Source organism: Bemisia tabaci, chromosome 3, assembly GCF_918797505.1.
Source record: "Bemisia tabaci chromosome 3, PGI_BMITA_v3".
NCBI classification, from domain to species: Eukaryota; Metazoa; Arthropoda; class Insecta; order Hemiptera; family Aleyrodidae; genus Bemisia; species Bemisia tabaci.
In genome coordinates this window covers 54466580-54493877 of record NC_092795.1, presented here as the reverse complement: position 1 = coordinate 54493877, position 27298 = coordinate 54466580, and the positions used below count along the sequence as shown (strand labels likewise).

The window sequence follows — 27298 nt, the reverse complement described above, 5'->3', positions numbered from 1 at the left end:
TGATATAAAACGTAAGAAAGAAATGAAAGATTGGAAATTTCAGCGGAATATTTCATGAAATTTCACGAGACTGTGAAATATTTCAGATTTTTCAGGGGCAAGAGCATGCAACCCGCACTCAAACACACATAAATGGACTGCATTTTGCAATTTGGAACTATAGATTCTGGCACATCTGAAAAAACACTTATGTGCATAAGGAAACCAATGGCACATGCGTTGTTTTTAACCCGGGCCAGAATTTATAGTTCCAAATTGCAAAATGCAGTTCAAATATAGTAAGAAATAAATGAATGATTGGAAATTTCAGCGAAATATTTCATGAAATATCACAAGACTGTGAAGTATTTCAGATTTTTTTCAGGGGCTAAAATATGCAACCCGTACTCAAACGCACATAATTAGAAAAAAATTCACGATTTTTACTTTTTGCGAATTATGAAAAGGAACCTGTATTTTTCAAAACATTTCATAAATTTCTGCAAATTCATGGAATATTTCACGTGTTTCAAGATTTTATTTTTCATGAAATTTTGCCATCCTGGCTCGGAATCAAAACTAGAGGAAAATAAAAATCGTGAAAATGTATTTCCCGCAACATTCCGACCGCGCGCGGAAGGAGGACATAGAGCGCGGGGCCTCTCCGCACCAGTGGCGTGGCGTGCTTTGCGATATATCGATTGTCATGCCATTTAAACCTATAGAAAAGGATCGATAAACAGGGTGTTCGCAGCGAACACCTTAATAATCGATTCTTTACCATAAGTTTAAATGGTATGACGATCGATACATCGCAATTCACGCCACGCCACTGCTCCGCGCCTCGAATTTGAAGTGCGAAGAAATCTGCATTCGTCAACCCGGGTCGGTCTCGAGCACTTTCGCGTCACCACGTCCACCGATCGACGTCGACGGGAAGGATGACGAAAGGGGGGCGGGGGGTGGGGAGCTCGAGGCGAAGATGCGCCAACATTAATCACCGATACCGCTGAATTTAAAGCTCATTCCGGAACCTCCATAATCCGACCGCTTTCATCTTTCACCCCGCGAAATCGCCCGTTTTTGCCGCTTTTTTGACCGGTATTGCCACGCTTAACGCTAAAAACGCGGCGTCTTCTCTCGCACCGCGGAAAATTAAACCTCGGCGCACAATGCATGCGGCGGGACACGCATGTGGAAACTTTCAATGATTATATTTTCGTTGACGTGAAATGGACCGAGTTTATCAGAATGGAACCAACCTACATTTTCAAATAGATTGAGTGAAAAACGTCTTTGAGTTCCACTAATCGTATCCTTTCTCCTGCCAAAAACTCACACACTGGTGAAAAAAACCTCTTGGTTCAAGAGTGCAGTTTCTTGTCGCCGGATTTAAGAGTCTGGACTCTTGTTTCAATGCAAAATCCGCTTGAAACAAGAGTTCAAGACTCGTAAATCCGGCGACAAGAAATTGCACTCTTAAGTCAATGCAATGCGGCATTGGTCCAGGAGGTTTTTTTTACCAGTGCAGTCGGAAAACAAAATTAGTCTGTGAAAAGAGGAGTTAAAGTTTATTTTCTACATTGAGTTTTAAGGAGGAATAAAAACTTAAACCTCATTTCCTTAGTTTCAACTTTATGTGGGTTGATTCCTTTCTGATAAACTCGGTCCAAATAAAGGTGCTTAAAATTGGTTTACTTCCTCTTCTTCAAAATTCCCTACAGGGTACACTTCATCGTATTAAATAGGTGGCGAGATTAAGCATCCTTCGCAGTTTAAGTTGAAAAAGTCATGTAAGACATCTCTCAATTAATTGACCTTCTGTGCGGTTACTCGTAGACTGAGCTTAAGTAGCGTATATTAAAGTGTCAAGTAAAAATGAATTTCCTCTGAGCACAGCGGAGTATTTAATTTGGCAAATCCTTTCTCATACAGCCGCTCATAAAAGTTCACGTCGGCTTTTTTCACCCCCTCCCTTAACGCACCCGTAACAGAGGTCCTAAAAAAAATCAGGCGAACTCCCTACAGCGTTATGTATTTTATGCGCACGTCCCTCTTACTTAAGCAAGACTAAAGAAGAATATCGACGAACCAATGTACTTTGAGTATAATACACAATTACTTGGCTGCGAGCATACATTATTTGGAATTTTCGTGCTAAAAAACTCATCCCGGTAAATTTTAGCATTGACTGTCAATTGATGATAAAGAGGAATGTACCTATGTAAAAATCAGTAATTTTAAGAGAATTGGTGAGGAATTTTATTTCACCGTATGATTTTTAATAAAATTTCTTATGATCGCTTAGATGTATCTGTGAATTCCTGTAGATTTTCACTTCCTCTTTGAAAGGGTACAGTTTGGAAGTCTGGGAAACGTTTTTCATATGAGACACTAAGGCAAACCCTTCAGCAGGATTGCTATAGTTAATCTCAAGGAAACTTCACAATTACACGAACACAGAAACAGCGAAAACGGGTAGAAAACAGGCGAAACCCCAAACCAACCGTACCTAAACTTCGATTTTAACAAGACATTCGGTAGATGAATAAAACCAGCGAAGTTCAAAATTTCGTCGGCCATGCACGAAACGGCACCTTATACTAGCACACCGAAACACTTAAAAGCGTCCGCTTAGAATTGCGTCAACAAGTGACCAGAGGCTGGGTAGGTACTTTGCTTTGCATACTTGAACACTGTTTCTAAAAGGGGTGTGAGAAAAGCTGGAAGATAGGACTCTGAACATCGCGCTGTTTTACGTGTTGAGTGTTAAAAATCGTATCTCTTACAGTCAAAACGCGAGTGCACAACATGTTTGTCATGTTTTAATGATAAATTACCCATTTGCCGTACACCTACCAATGAGGAAGCGTGAAATTGGGTACACAGTTTGACATCCCTGAGTTCAGTAACTCTCATTTTTATTCAAACAAGGAGGCAATCTAAAAGCGCCCCTGGCTGTAGGTCTGCAACGGGCCAGCGAGGCGTCTTGTAAACAGACGAAAAGAAACAAAGACGTTTATTCCGTCATGCTATTTGGTGCACTTGTGAAGCACTGAACTTCGTCGAGTGTAGGTCACCGGCACTGGCATTCACAGCATCTCATTCGCGAGACCCGCCTCTTGATTCTGGGACACGGGTGAAAAATGGTCGGGAATCTCGAGATTTTTCAAATGACATACCTCGATGATGATCACACTCCGTAAAGAAACATTTCAGCGACTTTACTGCAATATTTTCGGAGATAACCTCAAGCAATATTCACGAAGAGAAAACTTCGGTTCGATGGAACATTACATTCATTACTTTAGGTGAACGAAGTTTCCGGGCAAGGAGACCAAACTTCATATATGGTTTTTCGGACGTTCACTTTACCAGATTTCTGAGTTGAACGAAATGATTGATGCTGTTAACTTGCCATTTTCAGAAAAATTAAGTCCACCGAACGTTAAGTTCATATGCTCTAATAAACTTTTTCGTGGAAATAATTCAGGCTCGCATTTAAATGTGCAGGGTAAATCTCAGAAATATTCTAAAATTCACAAGATTGAAAAGCTAGCAGTTACATCCAAAATGGAAATCCAGTTTGGAGTTAACGAGTCTCGCTGGGATTAGCAGAATTTCTTTGAGACACACCCAACTCCTAATCCTTGGGAATCTCTATATGTGTAGGGATTCCCGCAAGCTCTAGCGAATAAGCTCTAAAGAGTAAAATTTTTGTGAGACATTCGAAGGATCTTTTTTTCTTCTTTACTTTTTCAACCTAGGACTTCAGTTATCTGAACTGTAGTTACGTGAAGAAAAAACTTCAGTAACCAGGGTCAAAAACTTCTTGGGTAGTAAGTCTTATGAAGCGAAGATCAATCTTTGTAAAGAAATTTGTGTTCCTCCATTTACCGTTGTTCCACAAGTTGACAGGTGACTTAGCAATATTGCGTCTTACAGTAGTTACAGCAACTTACAATATGAACATTATTTCTCTGAGTTAAATATAGGTGTATTATACCTATATCAGGGAAAGATTAAGAAACAACACTGAAAAAAAAAGTAGCTTGGATCAAGCATGATCATTCTTGAATTTGCCGCCAAGAAATTTTTTTTTCTTGCTTTAAGCCTGTCTTTTTCTTGATACAAGAAAAATAATGCTTGAGTTAAGCAAAAAAGTAGCTTATATTAACCAGAAAAATTCTTGATTTGAGAAGAAATACTTCTTGGCGGCAAATTTAAGATTCTTTTTTTTCCAGTGAAAGATAAATCCTCTATTCCACCGCCCCATTTCTATTCATTTTAACTGCGTTTTAGAGACGCGTATTATTAGTAATGAAATGAATATTATTGATGCAAAAACGCGCGGTTCGCTCGGGATTGAATCTCTCATACGAAGATGGGCGAAGGGAATGAAGAAAGCGATGACTGTCAGCAGATCAGTGCTGATCAATGGTGATCAATCGCTTGACCACCCGAGTAGATTTCCTGTCTTGCCAAACTAAGTCAATAAGTATCGGCCACATTTCACTTCAACGCGCCACGGTATTTTATTAAAGCGCTACTTGAAAATTGTGCTGTCTCCTCCGGGTATTCTGCAATATACACATCTACGGTGCGCGTCAAAGGCGATTTTTGACAGTTGGAAACATTCATTTTCTTATGTTTAAATGTATGTAAAAAAATCTATTCTTGGCGAGAAAAAAATCGACTATTTTAATGATTTAAATGAAGGAAAAACATTATTGCTAACTTGCGACATCGTCGCTGGTGCAAGTGTAAAATTGTGCATCTCGTTTCCAGAGTTTCAAAAAAAAAAAATTCGGTCCTCATTATATTTTATCAAGACATCCATTTTATTTTCTTATTTTATCATTTTTTTTTTTATTTTTTTTTTTTTACAAGAGAACGAGGCAGTACTTATCGCTCTCTTTGCAAGGAATTTCCATGGAATATTCTTTGCTCGGAGAATTATAACCATGCAAGTTTTCGAAAGATTCACTGGAAAAAAAGCACATTGGATCTAGAGTCCAGACTCTTGAAAACATTGACAAGAAAAAATACTCTTGATTCTATCAGATTCAAGCTTAAAGCAAAAGGAAATTCGCTCAAATAAGAGGCTTGGTTCTTCGTTTAAGCAAAAATCCGATTGAATCAAGAGTATTTTTTCTTGTCGATGTTTTTAAGAGTATAGACTCTAGATCCAATGTGTTTTTTTTCTTCCAGTGTAACGCTAACTTTTTCATTTTGAAAATCAATTATGAAAGAAAGTCAGCCGCGTCGTAAATTGAGCGACACGCGCCGTTTTTACGGTTTCACAGTCAATATTGTTTTCCAGAATGAAAAGATCATTTAAACTGCACGGTTAATTTAACAATTTTCGTATCCGCTGAAGAGTTAAAAAAAAGTCAATAAATATACCTTTATCTTTTTAATATTATTGATGAATACATCCCTTAAAAAATCGAAGTGGTTTATAGCGTGATCTGTCACAACGTACCCGACATGAAAACGAACATTCGATGTCAACGAGCGCGGAAACCAATCAAACGAGATGAATTTTTAACGACTTTTGCTGATTGCGGTTACTCATTATTTTCACCAAATTTATCACAAAAATCTTGAAATTCGTCTCTCCAGATCTCATATCAGTGTATCTGCCACGTTCTACCAGAAACATTAAAACCTAGTTAGTTTTTGGAAACGGCACGGTAAATCCAGACCTGACTGAAGTGTAACATTCAGGGGCACTTTGATATGACACTGATACAAAATCGCGTGTACCTGTATATCTATGTAGGAAGGGCTGCTAATGCTTTTCTTCATGATACTTCATCAGTATTTTTATTTAAATGCAAGCATGGCTGTTGAAAAGAGCTTTGCACCAGACAGGATTAAGTGATAAGTGCGACAGTCTTTCCCCCAAGCGTTGCTTAGAAAACTGAGGTGGGCCAAAAGAGCTAACTTTCTCGCGAAAGTTAAGTTTCGAGAATGCGAACTCCTGCAGAAGAACTCCTGAGAATTCTTTCGAGTGCGCGTTCAAACTTTGCACGTGGATGTCTTTGTCTGAGAGGTCTCTGACAAAAATCCTCGAAATAACAGATTTAGGCTGAAAAATCCCGAGAACTTCCCCAAACAGAGGGAAAGATCCCACTTCAGTCCCTGGGTAGACCCCCAGAACCACCAACATACTAATTTGGACGTATTTATGCTAAATGGAACTTAAGACATGTGGGAAAGATGGGGTGTGTGAGCTGAAAGAGCGAGATTTTACATTCTATATACCGAACGGAACTAAGCGCCAACCGTATGCTGAAACATGAGCCGCGGGCATATGACAAGAGCGTTGTGGACAGGGCTTAGTTAAATAGACTTGCCCGTATGCATCTCCATCGTCGCGACTGACGTCACTGGCGCTTTACAATTCCCATTCATTCTTACGGCCCGAGAACTAACGAGCACATCTCTTTTTTCCCACCTGTTCCGGGTTCCGGTGAGCAGAAATACGTCCAGTCCATGATTTTCCGACACCAAGGGTTAGAAATTCGACAATCTTTGAAGCAATTCCTGTCCTTCTGCAGGACTTCTGAGCATCTCATGAAATTTTGTCTCCTTAAAACAAATCTTCTGCCACCACGGGTTTTTCGTGATTGGGCTAAGGTTCCCAGCTCCAATATTAGAAAAATCCGACCAAGATTATGTCTCAAATATGTTAATTTTAAGGACACCCTGAAAAAAAGTCTCTTGGATCTAGAGTCCAGACTCTTAGAAAATTTGACAAGAACAGATACTCTTGGATCAATCGGATTTTTGCTTGAATCAAAAGGACATCAGCTTAAATTAAGAAGGTTGGCTCTAGATTCAAGCAAAAGTCGGATTGAATCGAGGATACTATTTTTTGTCAAATTCTTAAAGAGCCTGGACTCAGGAGCCGGGGGGCTTTTTTCCTTGGTGCAAGTTCTAAATATAATTAGCGTAAGAACGGAATTTTATGTCTCTTCAGAGGAAAAATTAACAAAAATTTCCTTCTAATAATAAACACACACGACGAAAAACTAACAAAATAGCAAATTTTTCGGCAGAATTGGGAACCCTGATTGGAATACAGCGGCTATGATAGCTTCGCTGGGTCGTTTTGAGAAACCGCAGTCATCAAATCGTCTTGGATCGGATCCCGGATCAGGGAATGTGAGACAAGCTGACGCACAGTGGATCGAATCGATATGAGAGGTCGGAAAAAATTTGGACACTTTAAAAGCTTATAATTCCGTTTAGAAAAAATTTTGAGGTTCTGAAAGTGGTTCCATTAGTCTCCTCGTAAAATTTTCTTCTAGAAGCAGTCCTCAAAGTTTAAAATGTGACGAAATGGACATCAAAATGTACAGTTGCAATAATTGATGTCCGACTTCTCTGATTGACTCGATCCCTGTGTGACGGGTGAATCAGCCGAAGCTCAAAGAGCATCTCATGTTTTTCACCGGAATTGGACAGTCAACGGCAGTTACACGGTGAGGCAGAGGGATATGCGACATATTGCCGAGCTAAGGAAGAACGCTGCATGCGCATTCGAGAGTTATTAGATCTCCTCCTATGAAATATTTATTTCTGAGGAAAACCTGAATATTTCCTCTCGAAATTTTCAGATAATTTAGATTTAATTACGAAGAAAATTCTCCAAAAAATTGAACGGAGAATATTGACGAGTTTTCCAGAAGATTTGTACATATTTAATGAAAGGAAATTTGGCAACTGACAAAGGTTCATAGGGGATTTTTCCTTAAGCCGGTAGCACAGTGCTACCACCGCACCGCAATGCTCCACGCTCGTTGACTCATGCGCCCGCCGCAAGTCGCACTGTGGATCGAGTCAATCAGAGAGGTCGGACATGAAACTTATAACTAAAACTGCATATTCTGATGTTTAATTGGTCACATTTTAAATTTTATGGGGTGCTCTCGCGAGACAATTTAACTAGGAATCCAATGGAACCACTTTTAAAACATGAAAGTTTTGTATGGGAGTATTTATAAGCTTTTAAAGTTTCAAAATTTGGTCCGACCTCTCCTATCGACTCGATCAACTGTGCGCCGCTCGAGTGCAACCACGACGCGCCCCACCTGCCTCCCCCCCCCCCCCTTCGGCCCGCTAACCGTGACTCATTCCGATGACCAGTGTCCAGTTCCAAAAGCCGACCGGTGTGGTAATCCTCCGCTCGTGACGCATTTCATCGCTTTCACGCCAACTGAATCACATGGTTCAAGAGCCGACAAACAAGGCACAAAAAAAATAAATAAATAAACGATAAATGAAAAAAAACGGGATTTGGTCAGAAAAAGGAGTGTATGCAAAATCAAAAAAAATTCCCCTCTCGTGGATTTTGAGCAATTTTCAGTACGTCATTCCTCACTATGGGATACGCCTTTTCCCAAAATTTCAAGGCCTGAAATGAATTTCTTTCCGCGCAGAAGCGTTGTGTTTACACTTGCTTCAAGTTTCAAAATTTCCACATGAGGATGGACTCGTGGAAAATCTACTAATCTACGATACAGTTTGACAACTGCGCATCGTCACGGTTTTTTGGCGGGAAAATTTTTGCATCAGCCTGCGGTTGTTCTTCTCGGAACTCATGCATGGGTAGTGCGCTGACTGAACTAACCACTAAATGCGAGTGGTGAGTGAACCGGGATACCCGGAAATATAACGTAATAGTATGTTTGTGGAATGATCTTAGAAGGCATACCTCGCACGAGTCTGATTCGACTAACTTTGCTCAATTAGGGAACTAGTTAAAACGACGGCTAAAATTATTATATTGAAAGTAAAAGTGTCATTATACAGAGTGTTCTGGACTATCCGCACCTGGTTTTTCCCTCCACTATTTTAGGTCCGATGGACGTGGGCGAATCGTGAACTGACCCTAAAATCCGAGGTCAGGAGGATGATTTGCGACATCCTGAGGCTCCCCTGGTTCCTCTGGGGGGCTAGAAGGGAGATTCTCACTTTGACAAGCGGGGCTCCTATTATAATTTTGAAATTAATTTGTAGAAAAGGAAAATGCGGAAGGAGCCAAAATCGACATGAGAAGTCCAAATCAGCTCGTCCCTGTCGGAAATTACGATCCAGGAAGTTGGAAGACAAAGCCCCTCTCGAAAAAATGCAGGGAAGTGACCTGGCATTGAGTGCAAAGCATTTAGTGCATAGCGTTTGGTGCATAACATTTAGTGAAAGTGCAGTAAAGGCCCGGAAAAATGTATCTCCGACGGCAAGCGACCAGAAAAAATTCGAACTTGACGGTCCCAAAACTCCGAGACCTCAGTGATGGAGGCCCCAAATGTGTTAAATTCCGAATTTTTCACCGGAAATTAATAACGTCAATTTGGTGACTCATCATTTCACCGCGCCAGAAACGCGTGACCCTAAGCTATCGCTGAAACATTCGCGCCCACGCGTGTGTGGCAAGCTCTCCCTGGTATGAATTTCATACGCGCTGGACACAAATAGAATAATCTGCGATAGCTTTACCCGTTACTATATCCTGCGCGCATGCCTGCAAATACGTTATCTTGTTCCTCATACGATATCCTTTGGAGTAGGAACCCGACCAGGGTCACATTTCATTCATATTTAGAAACTAGGAAAAGTGAGATCCGATCATCGGCGAGAGAGAGAGGAGGGGAGGGAGCGAGAATAACATTAATTCCACAACTTTGAGGGTCACCGTTGTTTATCGCAGAATATGTTTATCGCCCCACTCGCGTGATTGTTCTACTCCCGATCACTATTTTAAAAAAAAGTAAACAGTGTCTCGTGAAAGATGAAACTCAACACACAGAAGTTTGGTTAATACGGGGAGTAATACACAAAATAAACCAAGCCTTAATTCGGTTGACTCAGGGGTTTCCCGGTCTCTCCGTTGTTCTCTGCGCTAAATTTACCGCAAACTGTACCAATACAATTTGGGTTGGTTTGGGTTTCACTTCCTATATTGATCATAAGTAACACAAGGACAAAAATATTTTATCAGTATAGTTTTAGCATCACCTATTGACATACGCGTATTTCATTTACACGTGATTTTGAACGATTAGGACAAGCGGATGTCCATTTTCGGCCGAGCGATCGTAACCATGTAACAGTCAACTCCGCTTAATCAGAGCAAATACGTCAAGCAGGTTGATTATTGAAATTGATAGACTAAGCGATTGAAGAAGAAGAAGAAGAAGAAGAAGAAATAAGGAGTATGGAACGATCCTATTGGTTGAAATGGGTGGTTCCTATAGACTAAGGGAGCATCTATTACCTACCTCCTTTGTCTATTGCAACCACCAGCTTTCACCAACTGAATCCCTGCATATCCCTTTTTCCCTCTTTCTCTATAGCTTTGTCTATCCATTTCAATAATCGGCCCGCTGCGCAATTTTCTCCCGCGATTAAGCGAATGTCTCGATAAACCAAAGTTTCCCTGAAAACATCGAAAAAAACTAAAGAATGGTAAAAATTGAGGAATTAAAATAAAAAAACGTACCTTTCTCGACGAAGTCTTCGATGAAGTCTTTATCAAAAAATGAGTCCATTACTGGGTTTATTAATCTTCATTGTTGATGTGCTTTCTGTCGTTGAATCCAGACTCAGAACACACATCTAGCCCTTCAAGCGTCGGCGTAAGGGCGTCCTGCCTTTCTTCTTGCGCAAATAATCTTCTAAGGCATTTAACATCATTTCAACTCAGAAAAGCGCTGTCATGTGGGGCACGCACATTAAGTGCGGGAATCTCATTCACTTTCCATTAACCCTGCACTGAGAAAAAACTATGGCTTATAAACCTATTAGTGGTAAATATGGAACACCACTAATAGTAGTACCTCTACATATAATAATAGCACATATACCTTAGTTATGGTCTCTGTACCTTAATTAGGTACAGAGACCTTAGTATGGTTCACAGACCGAGAATCATTAGTTTATTTACGACTATTATAGGTGTTCCATATTTACCTCTAATAGGTTTATAAACCATAGTTTTTTCTCAGTGTGCAGTGCTGCTAAATGAATCGGCTTGTGCGAAACCGTCCGATGTCCAATACAGTGTTCCAGAATTTGAGTGGATGATTTGGTTGTAACTCACTGACACAATATAGTTTAAGACGTTGGGAATGTACAACAATTTTTTATTAAAAAACCACAAAGACCACGAAACCAACCACCTCGAACAAGTACTCAATCTCTCAAATTATACTCACTGTAACCATGGCGAACAGGGGTTTTAGAAGAAATGAAGGTGTGCCAACTTCCTGAAGGACTTTGGGAGATTAGGGAAATTTGGCGGCTAGGTGTCGCAGAGCACCAGAGAGCGCTACAAAAGCGGCTCTACATGCATGTAACTGTAATTAGGTCACCGTGGGGTACTGAACCCTTGCGGTGCGCGGCGAAGGACGAGATGTGGAGTACTGATTACAGTGTGGGTTTGTTTTTGTTGCAGAAAGACTGCGCCACGCGGTTGGCGGCATGTGAAGGGAAGAACCCGACGGCGCGGCGTCCGATTTGCGGCTCCAACAACCAAACCTACCAGAACAGATGCGCCCTGCTCCGGGCCCAGTGTCTTCAGAGACAGAACGTCACCGTCAAACACAAGGGCCGCTGTAGAGGTGAGCCTCCCCACCGTAACAAATCCATCTCCAGCGTTGTCACTTGTCCTAGAGGACTTAAGGTGATTCGATGGACGCCATATTTTGTGTCAGAACGGCATGCGATATATCGCATTGATTGGCTCCATTTTTTCAGCTACTCGTCATTTTTCTCCAATGGACCACTTGACAAGGTACGAATTTAAGCAATCTGATACATGTTTCTTAACCAGAATTTCACGTAGAACACGATCCACACTACGAAAATTACCGAAATCAACTTCCAACGAAGATATTAACGTTTTTATTTCGCACTGATTACGAGGAATTTGAACTGCCCGCTCACAAGAAACTCAAAGCTCTACGTGAGTCAAATCGCGCACTACAACGGTTTCAGCAAGCTTCTCAATCGAGCAATGTTCATTTTTCACCATGTGTTGTTCAAACTATTGGTAAATTGCTGTAGCTGAGCCAAAGTGTCAAGATTGAAGTTGAAGATTTTTACATCGCAGAGACTGTCATGATAAACATTTAGCGCGCGATGTGAATCACGTAGAGCATTGAGTTTTCTTGAGCGGGTGGTTTGAATTCGCGCATCAAGAATCATTAAATATCTTCGTCAGGAGTTGATTTTGGTAATTTTCGTTGTGCGTATCGTGTTCTACGTGAAATTTTGGTTGAGACATATGTATCAGAATGCTGAAATTCGTACCTTGTCTAGTGGTCCATTTGGAGATCGCAATTCTGTTGGCAGGAGACTAAAGCACTCACTTACCAATTTTAACGAAGAGATTCAACGTAGTAAAGGCGTCGTTTTTTCAGAGAGAAAACATCGCATTCGATACTGATATCGAAACTGCATTCGAATGCGATATTTTCTCTCTGAAAAAACCACGCCTTTATTACGTTGAATCTCTTCGTTAAAATTGGTGAGTGAGTGCTTTAGTCTCCTGACAACAGAATTGCGATCTCAAAATTGGAGAAAAATGACGAGTAGCTGAAGAAATGGAACCAATTGATGCGATATATCGCATGCCGTTCTGACACAAAATGTGGCGTCCATCGAATCACCTTAAGCGGCAAATACACCTACGAGTTATACAAGCGCTTCTTGAAAGTGAAACACCAATTGGAATCCAGGATTTCGATAGGTCGACTTCGAGTGATCGAAATCCTGGTTTCCAATTGGTGTTTCACTTTCAACAAGCGCTTGTAACTCGCAAAGGTATCTGTGCCTTTACCTTTTAAGACGGAATGTGGCCACTCAAGATTGGCTCAGCCATCTTAGGATCCAAAAAAAAAGGCGTACGTCACTTGCAGACCATTCCCAAGTTCAGATAATGAGGTTTTATTTGCATATATGGACGTATTTCTGCCAAACGGAACGATGTGCATTAAGATATGAGCCCTGAGACCTACAAGAATATGTGCATAACGGGCTAACGTCATAATGCACGTAGTTCCGTTTGGCAGAAATGGGTCCGTGCGATCATAAAATGTAGTCGAATTCCGAGAGTAGACGTATTTACTCAGTTTCGAATCCAATCTGTGCATTTTACTTGAAAACGGCTTCTTGACTTGGACCACGCCATTGTAGAGGTTAGGAGGTTACCAATCTCGATTGGTGATGGGTGAAGCAGGAGATAAACGTCAAAGGTTGGCAACAACCCCTTCTTACCCGCTCCCACCTTGCGTTGCCACCATTTTTTTTGGATCCCGAGAGCTCCATATAACTTAGTGCCCATACTCTCTCTATATAGGCACTCTCCTTGTCTCACAATCCAATGCCCTCAACGTGTTATGGCGGAGATTCAAAACCAGTTGAGGCCGTTGCAGAGATCGTGCGAATATGACTGTGAAAGTGCAAAAACACTTATCTCTCAAAGTAGCAAAGTGCAACGAAAATATTGATATAATTTTGCAGTTCCAAGCGATAACATCGCAATAATATACAACTGCAATATTCTTATATCATATTGTAAAGTAATGCAGTTATTGAACTATCAATAAAATGAGTTCCATGTGCTAAAGTTGTAGGCAATTCGCTAGGTAGGAAAAATTGCGACTTATTTTAATTTTATAGCAATATTCTAACAAGAAAAGCCGCTTCAATCAGTGAACAGACAGCATACACAACAGATTCAATAGCAGTAATACCATGAGGATGCAGTTTAATGCAACCTGTGTTAGGTAATTGGGTCGGTTTCAAAAGCTGCAAACTTCTTTGAACTACGAATATTCCGCGATACGAAGTGATGATTCGCTCTTCTTTGATAAAAAAATGGAAGCAATGATTTTGAAACAAAGCATACGAGAAAATGAAACACGAGAGTATTTTCAGTTCAACCGCCGAAATGTTTCTAAATAAATGGCATTGTGGTTGCCAAAGAAAATCAGGAGATGCTAAACTCGAAGAGAAATTCTCAATGAGAAGTTTATAGATGCAGTAGCGGTAATTAAGTTTTTCCACGTTGAAGAAGGTGTGCGATCCACGAAGCATAGGCATATCATCTGGTGACATATTTTTGGGGTTTTAAGTTCCCTCTCATTATTCCAATATCAATCGAAATTATCATCATCTCCGCTCGAAAATAACATCAAAACAAACGGCACGAGAGACTGAACAACTTCCGTCATCTAATTTCTATTAGGAATGACTTTTGTTTTTGGTATACTATGCTACAGTCCCATGGAACAATCACGCCAATGTTTTCATTGCATCGTCTACATGAATTTCAAAAAATGAGACGGAAGTGCATTAAAAAGATTAGGTACCTACTCCATACTTCATAAACGCAAGTGAAAACAATGCATGAAAAACGGATTCATTTCAACTCTCCAAAATAAATACAAAACGCAAAAAACGCGGAAATGCATGCGGGATGCGGGAAAACTACCGACATTTGGCCGAATTGCATATTGATGTGTACCACACGGGAACGTTCAGACGTGTGTTTGACATCAATCACTCAGCGTTGTTCCAAAATTCTTTGGGCTAAATTAACTTTAATAATAGAACGGAGCTTCGAACAGGAAGGTAGACAGACAGAGGGATGAAAATTTTCAGATCCCCCGAGATAAAATCAATATCAACAGTGAAACTGCAAAAACGCGAATCTCGGGTGCAGTGTTTCAAAATCTCCGACCTCATATTATTTGATCAGAGGCGAGGAGACCAAAAATTAAGCTTGAAATTCCCACGAACTATTTTTCTTGTAGAAAATGAGTATCGGGGAAATGAAGAAATGACGTTGAAAAGCTGCTAATGGTTGCTCGGAGTAGAGGAAACGCGTCCGAACGTAATAAGAAACCGCTCAATAGAGTAAAGAAAAGTTAATTTTTGTGACGTCAGGTAGAATTTTTGCATTAAACAAATCAATTGTGCCGAAACTCAAATGTTTGCAGTCTGACTGACGACGTATCTCATAACATCGATCTTTGAGGAGCAATGAGCAAGGTTATCCTGTATTCTCATAAATTGAAAAAGGCTGTGAGAGTTTTAATTCGTGCGACAATCGAGAAACCAAGCGGTTAATGACAATGAGCCATAAATTAAGGAAAAAACAGAATTAGATGTTTCACTGGAAAAAAACACATTGTATCTAGAGTCCAGACTCTTAAAAACATCGACAAGAAAAAATACTCTTTATTCAATCAGATTTAAGCTTAAATCAAGAACCCGGCCTCTTAATTTGAACGAATTTCCTTTTGATTTAAGCTTAAATCTGATTGAATCAAGAGTACTTTTTCTTGTCAATGTTTTCAAGAGTCTGGACTCTAGATCCAATGTGTTTTTTTTTCCAGTGTTGCTATTAGCGGCTCTCCTTGTCGACCCTCGTTTTCGCGCAACAACTGGCGCAACACAAACTAGTAAACTTGGATAGAATTTTGCCTAAAACAGCAATAGACAGATTCCACAGCTTCTGCCACACTGCAAGCTGATTGTTGAAATCGGTAGACAAAGCGATAGACAAATAAGACTAAAAGGATATGAAAGGATCCTGTTGGTGGAAGCGGGTGGTTGCAATGGACAAAGGCATGGATAATAGATTGACTATCGGCAACCCACAAGAGATTCTCACGGAGAAAAAAACTTCGTGCGAGGGACCCGAAATTTAGGTCATATGGATCTCTGAAGTTTTTGGATTGAGCATCTGAACACTTCAGGTCCAGCTGCTGAGGTTTGGATCACACATCTGAAACTTTAGTTCTTACACATCTGAAGTACTTCGGTTTTCATATCTGAAGTACTTCGGTTCTCACATCCGAAAAACTCCTAGGAACATGAAGTACTTCAGATGTAAGAACTGAAGTTTCAGACGTGTGATCCGAACCTCGACAGCTAGACCTAAAGTGTTCAGATGCTCAATCCGAAAACTTCAGAGATCCATACGACCTAAACTTCGGGTCTCACGCACGAGGTTTTTTCCTCCGTGGCTTAAGCCAGTCCATCATTTTCGCCCTTTGTCTGTAAGAGTCACTCATTTCAACGAATAGGATCGCTCCATACTCCTTATATCTTCCTCGTCTACAGCTTTGTCTATCCATTTCAGCAATCAGCCCGCTGGGCCGAAACCGTGTAACCCGGTCACGGTGATTCTGCGTGAGAAGTATCGCGTTTCGGTGAGACTTGGCAAGAGACCGTAGTCATTTCTCAGAGGCCATCATCTCACACCTCCGAGGATCTCGAGCTGCGGAGAACAGGTGTTTCGCCAAAATATTTACTACTTACAAGAAACGAGTCCTTTGAAGTCCGCTCCCAACCCTCCGGTGTTGCCAAATCGGGCGAAGAAGCGACGGCGGTGGCTAGGGATCCCGCGGGAAGCTCTGCGGTTCCGGCAACCGGTGTCAAACTCGACTACTATTATTTTGTTGTTCTTCGGCAGCTCCTCTCACGGCGGGCCCCGGCCGCGACCTTTTCGGAGTTAATCGGCTTTCAATAGCCGGCAATCACTTTCCACCCCTCTTCCTTTTCGCCACGACCACGGTAACCTTTAAGGTGATTCGATGGACGCCATATTTTGTGTCAGAACGGCATGCGATATATCGCATCAACTGGTTCCATTTCTTCAGCCACTCGTCATTTTTCTCCAATTTTGAGAACGCAATTCTGTCGTCAGGAGACTAAAGCACTCACTTACCAATTTTAACAAAAAAAATTCAACGTAATAAAGGCGTGGTTTTTTCAGAGAGAGAATATCGCATTCGAGTGCAGTTTCGATATCAGTATCGAATGCGATGTTTCCTCTCCGAAAAAACCACGCCTTTATTACGTTGAATTTCTTTGTTAAAATTGGTGAGTGAGAGCTTTAGTCTCCTGACAACAGAATTGCGATCTCGAAATTGGAGAAAAATGACGAGTAGCTGAGGAAATGGAACCAATTGATGCGATATATCGCATGCCGTTCTGACACAAAATATGGCGGCCATCGAATCACCTTAACAGGCGAGGGCTCTCGCAAGACCGAAAACGGACCATCTTCTCGTCCAGATCGTTCAAAACCACGTGTATTCAAATAGGAAATGCTTTATTGTCAGTCAGGTCTGCCGTCCATAGGAAAACCGCAGCAACTCCAATCAAAACTTCCCGTTTTTCTTCCACACATGCTGTCCAAAAATAGTTCTGAAAAAGTTGTCCCTTCTCCCTCTAAAGAACCTGGAAAAATTGGATCCCCATCCAAAAATAGTTCTGAAAAAGTTGTCCCTTCTCCCTCTAAAGAACCTGGAAAAGATCCTATTTGTAATTCCCGGATTACTGAATGTAATTTTGATAAAATTCCAGGAAAGTCCAAAAAAGAGCTTGCAAAATATCTCATTGGTATTTTAGGAAAAAGCTCCGATGGTCAGGCACTTCTCGAATCCAGAGACCAACTCCTGACCAATGGGTCACTAAACCTTGTTTAGTTTATTGAATATTATGAAAATACAATGTGAGTAGATAACGTGGTGATTTTTCCGCATTTTTATCGAGCCGAAATCGCGGAGAAACCCGCTTTTGAAAAATCTAAAAACTGCAAGACATTTCAAGCGCACCCGAATGGCGGGAAACTGACGGTGTTGACGCACTGCGGTAGTCGTATCGCAATCTTCTCTCATTTTCCTCTGATGTTTGTTTAAATAAAACGTGTTTCAATGTGGAATTGTTGCTCGTTCATTATAGCTAACATATGAATGAGATTCAAGTCTTGAATTCCAAAGATATAATTTCGACTTTAGTATTGTTTTCATATACGAAGAGTAGATAGACATTTGACGGAAGTCGTGGAAACCCTTGCCCGCTTCTGATTGATGCCGGATGACATCATTCGGCGCGGCGCGAAACCGGGGCGTTATTTTGCGTATAGGTTGAGCGATTTGAACTACGCATTTCTCGGTTATTGAGTTACTTGTTCCCGTTTTTAATGAGCGTATCGTGTTCTACGCGTCATTTTCCTTCAGAAAACTAAATTCGCAAGTCAAAATTCGTTCATGGTTTAGTGACCCATTCAGACCGACAGAAACTGATACACATTATCATCTGGTCATTATTAACAGAGAGTGCGAGCAGAAAAATCTCTCCAACTAAGTTCGTACAGCTTTCCTTTGCGATCAAATGTGTTTTTCCTGCCGAAAAGCCCGGCATTTATTACGTTCATCCGGTTAACCCGGGGCATCAACGTAAAATTTCTGCCAAGAGAAAATTGTACCAGAAGTACAATAATTCTAAAAGATTCTAAAGAAGAAAGGAATAAACCTACAGTACATTAAAGTAGCAGAAACAGAAGCTTCAACATCAACATCAGTTGTTGAATCGGGTACTGATTTTTCTGCATTCCATACCTTTCATTATTCTTGGACCTACTTCCTATTAAAAAATTACTTCCACTTGAAGAACCTTTCACTTTTACATTTTGTGACTGAAAGCCTTTCAGTCACAAAATGTAAAATGCTCTGGAAGAGCAAGTATCTACATACCGATAGTGAAACTGCAGATACGCATATCTCGGGTTTTGCTGCGATTTTGCTGAGGACAGCAGAGGTTCCCTTTGAATTTTGGCTTTGATACCTACCACTGAAAGTGATTTATCGTTTAGATGCGCACTTCAAACGATCCACTTGACACACTGTTAGGCTTAGTAAACTAGGTGAACTTAAGCTGACAATCGGGCCTCCGATTCATTTTCTTGTACGTTCGGGTTGAAGTTTAACAAATCAGCAGCCCGACCACAGACTTCTATGGCTCCCGGCGATGGAAGTGCGGGTTCGTTCTATAGCAGTTCCATCGCTAGAATTTTTGCAACCACGGACCTCGATGGGACGGCGATGGAACAGGGAGCGATAGACAGTATGTCTATTTCAAACGTGGCGGCAGATTACAATGTTGCATGATTGACCGAAAAAGAGGAATTTGTTTTTATCCAATCACCGTCCTTGATTCTTGTATTGAAGAAGAAGAAGCGGGTTGGAGATTAATATTGGCGGGAGATTTGCTGTAACCTCAAAATTTCGGTTTGTTTTTGTTTACATGCCGGTATGAGGACGAGTCAGACGAGTGGTTTTGTTTTGGAGGTTTTGGAATTGTGCTGTGATTTATTTATTTATGTGATTTATTAATTTATTGTGATATCTATTTTCTTGGAGTGTTTGCGAGTTGTGCTGTGATAATTTACTGTAATATTTTTTTTTTTTTAATTTAATTTTGTGTGATCCGTGATCTCCCTTCCGTGTCGTGTCATGACATCGACCGAGAAGAAAAGATGCCTCATTTCGGCAGAGCAGAAATCCCTATTACTAGGGTACATGGAGGCCCACTCAATATTTGCAAAGAGCGGAGTTTGTCCGGGCCCCGATGGGGCTGCCAAAGGAAAAGTCATGTGGGCGAAACTTTCCACCCTACTGGCGTGAAAATAAATTCCGGGATAATCAGCGGTTATGATTTGTTGAGCCAGCGGAAATTGAGGCAGCAGGTAGTATCCAGACGACTACACTGAAACTCGATGTGTTGTATTTTGTGTCTTCCCACTTATAATGCTACAACTTGATAGAACGAAGGATACAACTATTTCAACGTCCGTGTCACGATTTGATATCACCGAAAGTTGAAGGCAATTATTGGCCCTCGATAATTTTTCCACAGTGTAATTAGAAAGCAGCTTTGGGCGTATAACTCAAGAGAACGAGTGATACAACTATTTTAACGTCAGTGTTACGATTTGGTATCATCGAAAATTGAAGGCAATTACTAGCTTTTGGTAGTTTTTCTACAGTGTAATCAGATGACAGCTTTGGGCGTACAACTCAAGAGAACGAGTGATACAACTATTTTAACGTCAGTGTCACGACTTGGTATCATCGAAAATTAGAGGCAATTACTAGCCTTTGGTAGTTTTTCTACAGTGTAATCAGATGACAGCTTTGGGCGTACAACTCAAGAGAACGAATGATACAACTATTTTAACGTCAGTGTTACGATTTGGTATCATCGACAATTAGAGACAATTACTAGCCTTTGGTAGTTTTTCTACAGTGTAATCAGATGACAGCTTTGGACGTACAACCCATGAGAGCGAAGGATGTAATTATTTTACGGAGTCATGGTTTGGTAACACCGAAAAATGAGGGCAATTCTTACTCGTCTGCAGTGTAAGCAGATGAGCGCTTGGGACGTACAGCTCGGAGAAACGAGGATGCAATTGATTATAAAGTCAGTGTCATGATTTTGTATCACCGAAAAATGAAGGCGATTCTTACCCTACCGCGAATAGTCGCTTCTCAGTGCGCGTCAAATATACTGAGATTGGATTTTGTACTTACCAAAAATGAATCAGCTATTACAGAAAGGGCACAATCGACATTTTTTTCGAAATTGAGTTTTTTGCGGTTTTCGCATTAGTGTATGTAGACACATCCTGTAGTGCAGACAGGGCTCTATATTCGCATTTTTTATGTGTTTTTGACAGGGGTTAAGTTCCTCACGTAGAGCAGAAAGGGCACTGTTGCAGCAATATAGTGCCGTTTCTGCAGTACATGCCCACTGGGTGCGCGCGCATCGGCAGCGGCAACTCGTCGTTTGTTTTGTTTTGATACGATTGAGAGGTTAATTTTGCGTTTCGAAACGACAGTGATCACGCTACACGCTTCACTCACGCTGAAAATGAAAGGAGTGAGAATTGAACCTTGAGTGTAGGAAGTGAGAGGAGCCCTTAACAGGTTGGATGAGGAAGTAGGTATAAGATTACTACGCTAATGAACTTCAAAGGATACATTTTTTTTTAAATTTCTTGACTTGAAATAAGCCAGAAATATTTTTAGAATTTACAGAGCTGTGGGCAAACCACATGGTGAAAGTTCGAAATCGCATACCATCAATTGCGACATTGCTAATTTTATTTCGTCTTCTTTTTTTTGTTCTTAAGTATTCTCTATTGAAATTTTGTGTAAATTTTCTTCACACCATCAAGATTGTTTTCTGAAAATTTCATGGGGAAATCTCCATTAGTTCTCTTTAAAAAAGTAGTATAAAAAGAGAGCAGAAATTTTTAAACGTTGCAATGGAGATATACAATTTCCAACTTTCGCTATAGACATGCATCATTGCCATACATTTGAGATGAAAAACAAGGGCTAAAATAATTTTCTGGCTTCATTCTATCACTCTTTATGGCTCCTTCCCCCATGTATTACAGAAAGGGCACTAATGCTCTTCCTTCAAGTGTCATTATTTACAACCCAGAAAGAGTATCATGTAAAATTTTTTTATGGAAATTGTCAGTCTACTTGGGGGACAAAAGAAAACCTCGAAAATTTTTTTTCCAAAAGCTTATAGTTTACTCAAATCAGTTTTTTGCATTTTCTGAACAGTTAACATTTCTGCAATAGTGCCCTTTCTGCAATATGTGATTCAAATATTTTACTTTTAAATATTTTGCGTAAGAGGGTTCAAATGCAGTGCAAGGTTGCACTTGGCGTGCTTGCATAAAAATCACTGCCAACTTGTACCACAATATATTTTGAGCCCCCATTTGGCACGACTGAGCTGGCGGCAATATAACATTCTGAGGATATTTCCGGCACAGTCCGCAGCAGAATAAGTTTGCTGTCTCGGCAATTCATCTTTCTGAAGCAAAGTTAGAGTTCATACAACTAATTACGTGAGTTGCATTGTCTTGAACTTCCCCTCGCAACTGATAGTTAGCGTGCATTGTGGAAGCACTATCTTAGGCTCAGAGGGAGTCACTATCTCGCGGTTGAGTTCGAAGGAAACTACACTGTCAAAAGTTCAAATCCTCGACTCTTCAAATGTTGCCAAAGTTGAAAAAGTAAAAATCGAGGGTCTTTCAAAGTCCGCCTGCCTCCTGTTTACTTTTTAACATTGAGATCTATATAAACGAAATTTTGCAGCTATTCACACTCTGTAGTCAATGTGATGCATGTGTGAGGGCATTAAAATTTCAAGGCTGCAATTCGTCGCTACTCTGACGTAAGGGTGTATCTCAATTTCCACGTGACCCCTGTCCCCCATATGATTCTATGCTTTCCAGGTCTCATGTGAAAATAGAAATACGCCTTTACGCCAGAGGGGCGCCGAATTGAGCCGAGTCCCTCTCCAAATAATACTATACATACCGCCGTGCTAAGGAAGAACGCCGTATGAACCTTCAGACGTTGCCAAATTTTCTTCGATACAACACGAATTCTCTGGTAAACTTATGAATATTTTTCTTCCAATTTTTCAGAGAATATTGCTCGTATTTTGATCAAAAGTTCCTGAAAATTTCAAGGAAAAATATTCATAATTTTCCTCGTAAATAAACATTTTATCAAAGGAAATGTGGCAACCCTCGAATGTTCATACGGCGTTTTTCCTTAGCACGGCAGCATAGGCAACCCCCCCCCCCCCGACCCTGGAGAGATCACGAAGGTGAAGACATTCTGAAGGAAGCCGCAAGTTCGCAGGTATCATAATTTCAAAACGGCTTGCTGCGATTCCTAGAGATGTTGAGACAAGAGGCTCCGGTTCTCTTAGTCTGAAAAATGTTTGTTTCAGCGTTGAAAAAACGTGTTGCCCTTCCGACCTTCACGCCCCGTTATCCTCTGCATGCGCAATTAAGTTTTTTTGTTCAAATTTTATTGATTCAGGTCGCAGGCGATTCGCAATCGCGAGGAACTTGAAACCGGTTTCCGTGTTCTCTAGGCGAAGCGCAATAATCTGCATCGGCATAATGATGGTAACGGCTTTCAAAGCAAAATCATGATCTCGGCTTGGAGCGCCTTCATTTTTTGTCATACTCTACGCATTGTCACGGAGTTAGTTTAGTTGCCTGTCTAATCTGAACCCAACTAACAATGAGACCGCACGGATCTCGAGCTCTCCTGAATGAAAGTTACCACCTTGTTTTGACTGAGGGATACGGGAGAGTATTCAAATTAAAGGCAAAATAATCATTTGCATAATCTTGTTCCTTCGTTCGCAAATTTTCTAGTTTTGATTTTTAGATAATGGACCACTAGACAAGGTACGAATTTAAGCAATCTGATACATGTTTCTTAACCAGAATTTTAAGTAGAACACGATTCACACTACGAAAATTACCGAAATCAACTTCTAACGAAGATATTAACGTTTTTATTTCGCACTGATTACGAGGAATTTGAACTGTCCGCTCACAAGAAACTCAAAGCTCTACGTGAGTCAAATCGCGCACTACAACGGTTTCAGCAAGCTTCTCAATCGAGCAATGTTCATTTTCCACCATGTGTTGTTCAAACTATTGGTAATTTGCTATAGCTGAGCCAAAGTGTCAAGATTGAAGTTGAAGATTTTTACATCGCAGAGACTGTCATGATAAATATTTAGCGCGCGATGTGAATCACGTAGAGCATTGAGTTTTCATGAGCGGGTGGTTTGAATTCACGCATCAAGAATCATTAAATATCTTCGTCAGGAGTTGATTTTGGTAATTTTCGTTGTGCGTATCGTGTTCTACGTGAAATTTTGGTTGAGAAACATGTATCAGAATGCTGAAATTCGTACCTTGTCTAGTGGTCCATTATTCACCGTTGACTTGCAAATTACCGCCGATGGCTAATTGCCTTCGACACATACATCACTGGTAAGAATGGAGGATGCACATATGACTTATAAGTAACGGATCGGGGGCCAAGAACAGTGACCTGATAAACAGACACTTCCAAAATTTTTGCGGCCACCGTTTCAATGACGTCATGAGTCGAGGCTCGCGATTTATGTTTGTTTAAACGCGATCATCAGGAAACCATTACGTTGAAAAAAGGAATGCAGGGGTGCAAAACTTTTGCGACCGAACGACGGATCTGGTCGCGAAAAATGTGTGGACGCCGAGAGTTTGTGTGGTTTACGATTGCTGAATTATTATTTCAGTACTCTTGTGGTATTTTTTACTGAAATGCATGAATTTCAAGTGCACTCTACATTAAATGAAGGAAGCGCTGAAAACCGCGAAGGAAGCATTTCAAGTGTGTTGACAAATGTGACGGCAATTGTTCAGCGCGCTGAAAAATGCGTATAGGAAACTGTCGATTGCCGTGCGCGCTGTTTTTTGTGTAGAGGGATTTCAAGCGCGCTAAAAAAATGAGAGGAAAATGATTAAGCGCGTTATTTCGCGTGTAGAGAGTTTCGAATAAGCTTGAAAGTTGTCAAAGCGAGAAACTTTCTCCACCCCAAAAAGGATGATGCTTTCATGAATTGAACGCTTGGGTTCGATTAAAAACGGAGTCTGCTGTTTCTAATGGGGCAAAGAGCCATGCACAAAGTGGCCCATTTTTGGGCCCTCGAAATTGGGGTCGAAGTGAGGTTTTTTTTCATCCTTAGGGTGACCCTTTACACATACTAAAATTTCAGATTGAGTATACGCACCGTTTTCGAGTTATAGGGGGGCAAAGTCCCCAATTTTCACCCATTTTTGCAGGTCTTTTAATGTCGAACTCCGGCTGTTACGAGGTATCAGATCTAGATATTGAAGCGCGGTTTGCGGTGATTTGTTCAGCTACTCCTGTAGTATTTTTCCATATGTTTCACAAAGCTCCAAATGGTTTTTTGGGGGGCGGGGAGGGGGGGCTTTATTCATACTATCATGACCGTTAGCGCATCTTACTGACTTTACTTTGTTCTTTCCTCTCCACGCCGCGGTCACAATGGTATTTTCTGTTGGGGATTTTTCTTCTTCTTTACATTTTAACAATTTTAATTTCCTCCCCCTCTTTTCCCCTTTTTACCCCCTCCCCCGAAATCCAAACACTTCCTCTCAAGTGTTCTTCCTGTGAGGCAGATATGACGGGGTCATATGTGGGGGATTATTTTTCTTTCTTTACGATTGATAAACTTTGACCCAACTTACTTCTTCCTTACAGGGGTAAGGGCCCCCTTACCCCTGTATTATCTCCCCCCCCCTTGCCCGATCCGCTTTACTTGAAGTATTTTCCTCCCTCCCCAGCAGAAATGACAATGTTTCTGGCAAATAATGTATTACTAATGTTTAGGTACTGAAATACTGAATAGCCATACTGAGCCACCCTCCTACTCTTCTCCATTATTCCCCTCCTTCTTCCTCTTCCCCATCCCCTCTTGTTCGTCCCTCTTTTGCTTCGTTCTCTTTACTTTTCACTTTTCTTCTACTTTTTACTACTTTTTGGTGGGAGTTATGTTGTCACGCGAAGAGAAAGTGGAAGAGAATGTACGTAGGAAAGAATAAATCAAACAAAGAAGTGGAAAGAGAAACGTGAAAAATATGAATAAGAAACAATTCTTCACAGGAAACATCGTCATTGCTGCTTCGGAGGGAGCAAAATACTTCAAGTAAAGTAAAGCAGGCAGGGGGAGATAATACAGGGGTAAGGGGGCCCTTACCCCTGTAAGGAAGAAGTAAGTTGGGTCAAAGTTTATCAATCGTAAAGAAAGAAAAATAATCCCCCACATATGACCTCGTCATATCTGCCTCACAGGAAGAACACTTGAGAGGAAGTGTTTGGATTTCGGGGGAGGGGGTAAAAAGGGGAAAAGAGGGGGAGGACATTAAAATTGTTAAAATGTAAAGAAGAAGAAAAATCCCCAACAGAAAATACCATTGTGACCGCGGCGTGGAGAGGAAAGAACAAAGTAAAGTCAGTAAGATGCGCTAACGGTCATGATAGTATGAATAAAGCCCCCCTCCCCGTCCCCCAAAAAACCATTTGGAGCTTTGTGAAAGATATGGAAAAATACTACAGGAGTAGCTGAACAAATCACTGCAAACCGCGCTTCAATATCTAGATCTGATACCTCGTAACAGCCGGAGTTCGACATTAAAAGACCTGCAAAAATGGGTGAAAATTGGGGACTTTGCCCCCCTATAACTCGAAAACGGTGCGTATACTCAATCTGAAATTTTAGTATGTGTAAAGGGTCACCCTAAGGATGAAAAAAAACCTCACTTCGACCCCAATTTCGAGGGCCCAAAAATGGGCCGTTTTTGGCCCTTTTTGTGCATGGCTCTTTCGTCCCAAAATTTGTGTAATTCACACATCAAATTCAGTATCTCACACCTGTTGAGCAATTTGGGACCTCTTGATGATTACTTTGAAAGAATCATTTTTTATTTTTGGTGTTTATAATTCTACGTCTACTAAATTGCTTGATTTTCTGTTTCTTTGCAGAGAAGCAGCCATGCTGGAAGGTGCTGAATCAAAAAAATTACGGTTACACGCCACAATGTCGAGCCGATGGGCGGTATGCTCCTGTGCAGTGTCACGAGGAGGCCGCCTTCTGTTGGTGTGTGACGCCAATGGGCAAGACCATCCCCAACACTTCGGTCGCCCACGCTTTGCCCAAATGTCCTCCAAGAGGTAAGACCCTTTCCCATCTCTTTCAAATCTGCTGGCAAACTTGCAAAGTTACAAGTTTGACAGAACGAATAATTAAAATTCTTCAATATTCGTGGCCTGGAGCCGAAATGATATCATATGAGCGATGCTCCGCACCGTCAGGAAACGTAACCAATATTTTGTGTTGAAATGGAAGGTGGAACGCAAATTGGCCCAAAGTCAAGGATAGATGGGTACTTCGACAGTTGAGGAAACGGAAACAGTGTATGCTAAAAGCAACGGAGATGGATTTCTGGAAGAAATCGGCAGGAATTTCTGGAAGAAATGAAAATTAGCAACTTCGTTAAAAACCAAGCGCTAGCAGCCTGAATCGCATCGACAAGAATTTAAGGCACTGGCCACTCGCAATAACTGAACGACATTTAAAGAGACGAGAGTAGGTACATGAGTTCGGCAGGCGGACACTCTCTTCATTCCCAGATCTCACAGTAAACTATTTAACCGAAATTCGGACGATTTAACCGTAAAATAACCGAATTCCTCTGGGTGATCTGATGAAATCAAGGTGGAAGAAACAAAGGCTGTCAGTTGCGGTGGATGAAGTCATTAACCGAATTTTTCAAAGCGCGATGTCTCGGTTGATAATGAACGTAGTAGGAGGCTGCTGTTTGGACGGATCTTAATATTTTTAAACAAGAATCAAGCATTAATGCACGATTCTGAGACCAGCGCAACTCACTCATTCCTGAAAATTGAAAACCAAAAGTTGTTTTATACCCCAATTTTTATTGGTTAGGCAACATTGCAACAAACGTCGGGGGTGCCAATATTGCTTAACCGCTTTACAAGGAAGGTTCACTCTCCGAGCGCTTTGCACGGAGGCTTCCCTGTCG

The 27298-nt window shown here is 41.0% G+C and overlaps 1 protein-coding gene across 1 annotated transcript in view; it reads left to right on the top strand.

The window, feature by feature from the left end:
• magu (SPARC related modular calcium binding-like protein magu) overlaps positions 1-27298 on the top strand; it is a 58230-nt gene that overhangs the window by 15107 nt on the left and 15825 nt on the right. Inside the window, exons 2-3 of the mRNA XM_019045484.2 lie at positions 11444-11609; positions 26238-26426. Coding sequence (XP_018901029.1) covers positions 11444-11609; positions 26238-26426 — 355 coding nt within the window. The remainder of the gene's footprint in view (positions 1-11443; positions 11610-26237; positions 26427-27298) is intronic.